Source organism: Euprymna scolopes, chromosome 1, assembly GCF_053919585.1.
Source record: "Euprymna scolopes isolate OS-2025 chromosome 1, ASM5391958v1, whole genome shotgun sequence".
In the NCBI taxonomy this organism is placed as follows: domain Eukaryota; kingdom Metazoa; phylum Mollusca; class Cephalopoda; order Sepiida; family Sepiolidae; genus Euprymna; species Euprymna scolopes.
Window position 1 is genome coordinate 69,128,927 of NC_136482.1, and position 8,713 is coordinate 69,137,639.

Genomic DNA, 8,713 nt, shown 5'->3' on the forward strand with positions numbered 1-8,713 from the left:
TATTTATTTATATATGAATGCATATGTTTACGTATGAATACTTATATTATTTGAGTATATATATATATATATATATACATAAAAATATAAAAAAATATATTTATACACGAATATATCTTTATATATGAATATATATATATATATACATACATAAATATATATGGATTTATATATGTATATATATTTACATTTATACATGAACGTATATAATTATACCTGAATGCATATATTTATATATGAATGCATATATTTGTATATGAATGTATATATTTATAGATGAATGTGCATATTTATAAATGATTGTATATATTTATAGATGAATGCATACGTATATGTACATATATTGATGTATATATATATATACGCATATATAGATGTATATATGAATGTGACTATATATTTATGTATATATGAATAAATATTTGTGTATATATGTATATTTATATTTAAAATATGTAAATATGAGTAACTATATGAATATTAAATGTCTGTATATATAAGTACATGCATACACCAAAAAAAAATATTTTTTAACGATAAAAATAAATAAAACGATTTTACCGTACAACAGTAAACAACATGCTCCGCATTTTGTTCTTCATGAATTTTATAAGTAGAATAGAAAAACAAATACAATATTGAGAATTTTTTTTTTAACACAGCAAAAGACCATATAATGGCCAACTGATATTTTCATAATAAAATGAAATATTATAACATCGCTGTCCACACTGGCAGTTGAATAATATTTTGGGAACGTTCATTTTTATTTTTTAAATATCGCCACCATCAGTGTTTGAAGCAATTGGACTTAATTGTGTGGCTTTCATACTGGCACACACACAGCCTGTTGAGACTGTTAATGTTATCGGCTCATAGACGTACACCCCATTCACGCAAACAGTTGTCTGCTTAAGAAACATCATTTTAGTATAGACTCGTTCGCAAGAGTGCTGTCCCTTAGAGCCGATGCATTCCTTACAGCGACATTCTGCCTCCAATCGAGTCGATGGGAACAGTGTATTATTTGTCACTGTCCTCGTAAACCAGGGGCAAGTGGATCGAATTCGTGCCTCGCCGGTTATCGGTAAACTTGCCGGACATTTTTCTTCGCCTTGGATAATGGTTGTTTCGTCAGAAGAAGTGGCAGCATTACTCAATGGGAGGAATTGTTTATTCATTGTTTTCGTGGCCAGTTTTTCCAAATAAGTTTTCAGATCGATCGGAGTTTCGCATTTGGAAGACGTCGGCGCTCCTGACACAAATAAAATCATCCCGCATAAAAAAGCGGCACAGAAGAGCGAGACCTATGTTTAAAAAAAAAGAATAAAAGTAAATTAGAATACTGACAGTTTTACCATCCGTAAGTTTGCAAACAACTCAAACTTTTAATTTATTTTTAGAATTTGTAGCAAACTTTACACATAGAAAATGCATTTGTTGTCTCGTCTGAAGTCTACAGTAGTTAAGTATTGAAAGCTATAAGTTAATAACAAAAACTATTCGTCTCACTCATATATATATATATATATATATATATATATATATGAACTTGAAATAATTACATGTTATGAATGTTAAATTATTTTTCTTGTTTTTAATAATTATGTGATGTATACTCTAATTTCAGTATATTAGTAAATAAATGTAATAAGAATATTCTAGATTTAATTTAGTTAATAAAAATGTAAATTTCAGCCGTTAAATAGAATTTAAAATATTAACTCAAGGTTAATTTAGCTGGTATGATTTACGATTCGAAAGTGAACATATTTAATTTACCGGAGGGTAACTATGAATTAGTAAATTAATTTACCTTTGCTTGGAACTGACAAACTAAAAAATAAACTTCATAATTATATTTGCAAGATAGGAATTTATATAATCACTTCAATTTTGGAATATAATTTTTTTTTATTATTACTACATTAGTGCTCAGTCATTTCAGTGAGTTTGTATACTCGGATTGTTACGAAATTGAGCAAAACTCATAGCAAGCTAAGTTTCGTATTTGTTGAATTAAAGAGCTTTTTGACGGGCAAATTTAGTTTGATTAAATATAAACTTTTATTAATACTATTTTATGAATAATCACTTATATTAAAAATGAAAAGACAGCAAATGTTCTGCACACCAAAGCTCAATAGCATTGTAATAGAGCGTTATGACAACACAACTTAATAAATTAATACACTGATTTCACCACTCGATGTGATTACATCTCAGTTTACATATGTATAGGATTCACTCCTAAACTAATCCACCGGTCATTATAAATTTTGTAACAACTACTAGGCGTTTAAGTTCATAGTGCGCAATAAAGGCAAATGGACTATTAAATCTCATGGTAAAATTTAGATTCTTTCTGATCTTTATGAAATTTTGACAATAGATATTATACATCAATTAATAAGCATTGACGAAATTCCAGTTCCTATAGGGTATTTCAATAGGTTGTAAGATGCAAAATATTGGCACAAACTTTCTATTTGAAAATTCAAATATGTTAGATTTGTATTGAATTTGAATTGCGAGTTACTAGACTCGAATTAACTGATAATCTCAGAATTTCAATTTCTTCTTAAGACTCCTTAAGTTTTACTTAAATTTTAAAGAGACAGCAATGAAGAATAAAAAAAAGTACCCTTTTCACCAAAACAGTGCACCGTGTCAACAGTCGATATCGATACAAAAATAGAATTGCTTCAATGACTACTAGATGTTTACAAATATCAAAAAATGCTTCAGGGTAAGAAATTTAGCTCCAATAAGAAGTGATAGAGGACAAGTGTGAATATGTAAAGACCAAAATTAAATCATTTTAACAAACTGCATTCACCATAGAAAAAACATAATATTCATGCATATAGTCAAATATTACCTAAAGTTTTGCTTTTATTAGACAAATCTAGTTCTTAATTACTGACGTGCTATACACGCACACACATATATGCACATATATATAATTAATTTTTAATAAATATTTTTTAATATCTATCTATCTATCTATCTATCTATCTATCAATATATATATATATATATATATATATATATATATATATATATATATTAGGTATTAAAAAAAAGCAAACTAGCAACCCGAGAACTGTAGAAGCGATGGACGAATTTTTATTTAATAAACATTTGATAAGACGTATACGATCACCGATCCATGGTCCAGTAGTTAAACTGCCGACTATCAACTCGATGGTTGTAGGTTCAATCCACGGCTAGGGAAAGACGCTAGTCTAGTCACACTGATGAGTTGTGATACGGCGAAACAGTACTGCATGTGGATGACAATATATATAAATATATATATATATATGTGTGTGTATATTTCGTGTTGCCTTCCACTCGTCACACACGCTCCACACACATGTATGTTAAAAAATCTATATATCTATAAAAGTGAACGTGTCTGTCTGTCTGTGTGTCTGTGTGTCTGTCTGTCTGTGTAAATTTCCCTACGCAATAACTCTGTCAATTTTTAGTCTATAGACTCGAAATTTGAAATACCGAGTACTGAGATTTGGGAAAATCGATGTGACGGGTGTCAGCCAGAAATTTGGCTGTTAAGGGGTCAAATTCCAACGATTTGACCTTTAAGAACTCTACCAAACTCCTCCGACAATTTTGGGTCTAGACACTTGAAATTTTAGATATAGGTTCCTTGAACCTGGATCTAACTTAATAAAGTGATTTGAGCCCGAAACTATAAATTTTAAGGGGTCATAATAGGGGTCAAAGTTTTAAAAAATTAATCATTTTTTTTGTTTTTTTGGTTTTTTTGCACAGCATACACCTCCAAACACCCGAGCAACGCCGGGCACCCTTGCTAGTAGGAAATAAAATCGATAACTACATATAAAATAATTTTAAATTTGAAAATTACTTTAAATTAATATACGTAATTTAAAAACAATGATAAAGATTTAAAGCAGGAATAAAGACTTTTAAAGAAAACTCCTACAGAATACACAGTTCGTTGGTAATCACCCGAAGCGCCCATACCAGGGAAGGCCGACGGGGCTGTTCCGACAGGTTCATATGCAAAAGTGCGCTCATCCTTTTTTATTTTTATAAATTTTTAAACCACGTCTGCCCTTGTGTAACCTTATTAATAATATAGGAAGAAGTGAAAAAAAATAATGCCATAAAATAAAAAGAAGATAAGAAAAAAAATATGTCGAGACTTACTATGGCCATTTTGAAGTTGATAGGATTGGTTTTTAAGTTGAATGAAGTTTTCAAGTTGAGCGACTGTATCAGTTCATAAGCTGATTGAAAGTGAATTGTCAGGCTAAGCCGTTTTGAATATATATAGGCCAAACATTTTTGTGAATGACCGGGATGTGTCGTCATTCATTCTCCTCCCGCCCTTGACGTCCGAGGGGAAAATACACCGGATTTAAATTGGAAAACAAAAAAGAAAGGAAAATACGGAATAAAACAGAACAACACATGCCGGGAAAAAAATGAAACAGTTCGTGATTAGACTTTTGTTAATATCTGCGATTTAATGAAACTTTTATCTTTGGAAATAAATAGAAACAAGGAAACCCTTTCATTTTTTATGATTAACGCGCGCGCGCACAAACACATCTACATAGTTCTTACTATTTCGTGTCCATACACATATAACTTTCCTCGTATATACTTGAAATATTTACTTCAAAAATGCCCACTACGTGAATAGAATGTACAAACAGTTTTATGAAAATATATTTATGACAAATCTCTCATAAACGCCTATGTCTCATAGGTAGATGAATTTATCACGCAATCACTTAGTGAATTTCCCGAGACAATTAACCATAAATATTTCCGTGTAGCTTACTTGCCATAATATCTTTTTAAGCAGCTCTCCCTGTTTCTTTCTCTCCGTGTCTCTCCCTCTCTTTCTCTCCATGAGATCGTAGCTTTTGTCTAAACATATTCATAGATGTGTTGCATATGCACATGTTTATATATATATATATATATATATATATATATATATATATATATATATATATATATATATATATAAGTAGTAGTAGGCAGGCAGGCTCGAACCCGCACCGGGAAGGGGGAAAAGACCCCGAAAAAAGTGACATTTTTGCTGTTGCGCCCATCGCCGAACCGGAAGTGACGCATGTTTAAATCAAGGCTAGTCAATCGAAAAGAGGGGATTACTTTCGAAAATACCAGTGAAAAAAGCGACTCCTCCCTCTAGAAAAGTGCCCATTTGAGGGTGAATGAATTAATTATTTTAGCCAAATAGTTCGATATTTATCGCCCGAAGGGTCGAGCTTCAAAACGATATTGCTCTCGTGAAAACCCATCACCTCTGTCGAAAGTTTTAGGCAGACATACATACATACATACATACATACATACATACGTACATACATTTAAACAGACAGGTGAGATTTATATCATAGATAATGTGTGAGTGTTCTTTTTCGGATATGTACATATAGTTATCCAAGCACAACATTAATTTAAGCATAAGTAAATAATGTATGCGTAAATTTATCAGCATTATGTCAAATGTGAATCTACCGATTTTTGTTTCCTATTATTTTATACTATCTACCTTAATAACACAAAATAATGCCAAAATATACATTAGTGCTGGGATTATTTTTGACGAAATAAATTCGGTGTTAATTGTTCTAATTAACTCCAAATTGTAACCCATCCCTCCCTTAATTATCTATGTATTTCTCTCGACCATTATCACCTTCTGTTGATTCAACCACGCTGTGATATTTTATATGTTTATGCGTATTTAAGGAAAAAGTAACTCCTTTATATCTTCGGAATAAAATACGCATGCTTCTGTCTAAACAACGTACACGCATGTAGATGAACAAACTAACCATTGCGATACTTATACCAGGCTTGCTAAACATGCAACAAAGGACCACGACTGGGATGACCATGTGCAGATCCAAATTACTACGAAAGCAAATAATGTTATGAGGAATTTCTTAGATATGTTGAGTGGTTAATAAACAACTACACGTCTTATTGAGAAACACTTTACAACTATCTTATCTTATTTCCATAAAGTCAAACGGACAAGAACAAAATTATTTTTAAAAATACATGCACAAAATCGATTTATTTACTATGAATTAAGCAAATTAAGATATTTTAGAAACCGTGAATTAGTTTGATTATATTAACTAATCCGTTATAAAATGCTTACTGAGAATAGAATCCGAAAGCAAGTTCAACATCTTACAAAATCAAATACTTTATGAACAAAAAATCAGGAATTTAGATAATTTGTACAAAGTCTGTGGTAATTGTTATAGAATTATATAAATTATTATTTCTTCATTATACGATAATACAGATTTTTCAAATTCATCAAGCATAACAACATTAAAGTTAATCACTGTAAGTCTCGTTTCAGCCATTACATACTTGTGTTTCCTTTATCTTATTTCTTACTATCAATCCTTATTGTGTTCCCTTTATTTCATTTCTTACTATCATTCCTTATTGTGTTCCCTTTATTTCATTTCTTACTATCATTCCTTATTGTGTTCCCTTTATCTTATTTCTTACTATCAATCCTTATTGTGTTTCCTTTATTTCATTTCTTACTATCATTCCTTATTGTGTCCCCTTTATTTCAGTTCTTACTATCATTCCTTATTGTGTTTCCTTTATTTTATTTCTTACTATCATTCCTTATTGTGTTTCCTTTATCTTATTTCTTACTATCAATCCTTATTGTGTTCCCTTTATCTTATTTCTTACTATCATTCCTTATTGTGTTTCCTTTATTTCATTTCTTACTATCATTCCTTATTGTGTCCCCTTTATTTAATTTCTTACTATCATTCCTTATTGTGTTTCCTTTATTTTATTTCTTACTATCATTCCTTATTGTGTTTCCTTTATCTTATTTCCTACTATCATTTCTTATTGTGTTCCCTTTATTTATTTCTTACTATCATTCCTTATTGTGTTTCCTTTATCTTATTTCTTACTATCATTCCTTATTGTGTTCCCTTTATTTTATTTCTTACTATCATTCCTTATTGTGTTTCCTTTATTTCATTTCTTACTATCATTCCTTATTGTGTCCCCTTTATTTCATTTCTTACTATCATTCCTTATCGTGTTTCCTTTATTTTATTTCTTACTATCATTCCTTATTGTGTTTCCTTTATCTTATTTCTTACTATCATTCCTTATTGTGTTCCCTTTATTTCATTTCTTACTATCATTCCTTATTGTGTTCCCTCTTTTTTATTTCTTACTATCATTCCTTATTGTGTTCCCTTTATTTTATTTCTTACTATCATTCCTTATTGTGTTTCCTTTATTTCATTTCTTACTATCATTCCTTATTGTGTCCCCTTTATTTCATTTCTTACTATCATTCCTTATTGTGTTGCCTTTATTTTATTTCTTACTATCATTCCTTATTGTGTTTCCTTTATCTTATTTCTTACTATCATTCCTTATTGTGTTTCCTTTATTTCATTTCTTACTATCATTCCTTATTGTGTTTCCTTTATTTATTTCTTACTATTATTCCTTATTGTGTTCCATTTATCTTATTTCTTACTATCATTCCTTATTGTGTCTCCTTTATCTTATTTCTTACTATCATTCCATATTGTGTTCCCTTTATCTTATTTCTTACTATCATTCTTATTGTGTTCCCTTTATCTTATTTCTTACTATCATTCCTTATTGTTTTCTCTTTATTTTATTTCTTACTATCATTCCTTATGATGTTTCCTTTATTTATTTCTTACTATCATTCCTTATTGTTTTCTCTTTATTTTATTTCTTACTATCATTCCTTATTGTGTTCCCTTTATCTTATTTCTTACTATCATTCCTTATTGTGTTTCCATTATCTTATTTCTTACTATCATTCCTTATTGTGTTTCCTTTATCTTATTTCTTACTATCATTCCTTATTGTGTTTCCCTTATTTCATTTCTTACTATCATTCCTTATTGTGTTTCCTTTATTTATTTCTTACTATCATTCCTTATTGTGTTCCCTTTATTTTACTTCTTACTATCATTCCTTATTGTGTTTCCTTTATCTTATTTCTTACTATCATTCCTTATTGTGTTTCCTTTATTTATTTATTTCTATCATTCCTTATGATGTTTCCTTTATTTCATTTCTTACTATCATTCCTTATTGTGTTCCCTTTATCTTATTTCTTACTATCATTCCTTATTGTGTTTCCTTTATCTTATTTCTTACTATCATTCCTTATGATGTTTCCTTTATTTCATTTTTACTATCATTCCTTATTGTGTTTCCTTTATTTATTTCTTACTATCATTCCTTATGATGTTTCCTTTATTTCATTTCTTACTATCATTCCTTATGATGTTTCCTTTATTTCATTTCTTACTATCATTCTTTATGATGTTTCCTTTATTTCATTTTTACTATCATTCCTTATTGTGTTTCCTTTATTTATTTCTTACTATCATTCCTTATGATGTTTCCTTTATTTCATTTCTTACTATCATTCCTTATTGTGTTTCCTTTATTTATTTCTTACTATCATTCCTTATGATGGTTCCTTTATTTAATTTTTACTATCATTCCTTATTGTGTTCCCTTTATCTTATTTCTTACTATCATTCCTTATTGTGTTCCCTTTATTCATTTCTTACTATCATTCCTTATTGTGTTTCCTTTATTTATTTCTTACTATCATTCCTTATTGTGT

General features: G+C 29.4%; 1 protein-coding gene across 1 annotated transcript; it reads right to left on the reverse strand.

Moving 5' to 3' along the window:
- Window positions 1–215: 215 nt before the first annotated feature.
- On the reverse strand, window positions 216–4,277 carry LOC145283496 (uncharacterized). Its single transcript, XM_080132324.1, has 2 exons — window positions 4,201–4,277; window positions 216–1,307 (listed from the first exon to the last, which is right to left on the reverse strand). The coding sequence occupies exons 1-2, from the start codon at window positions 4,207–4,209 to the stop codon at window positions 774–776; spliced, it is 543 nt and encodes a 180-aa protein (XP_079988450.1). The 5' UTR covers window positions 4,210–4,277; the 3' UTR covers window positions 216–773.
- Between the last annotated feature and the right edge of the window lie 4,436 nt (window positions 4,278–8,713).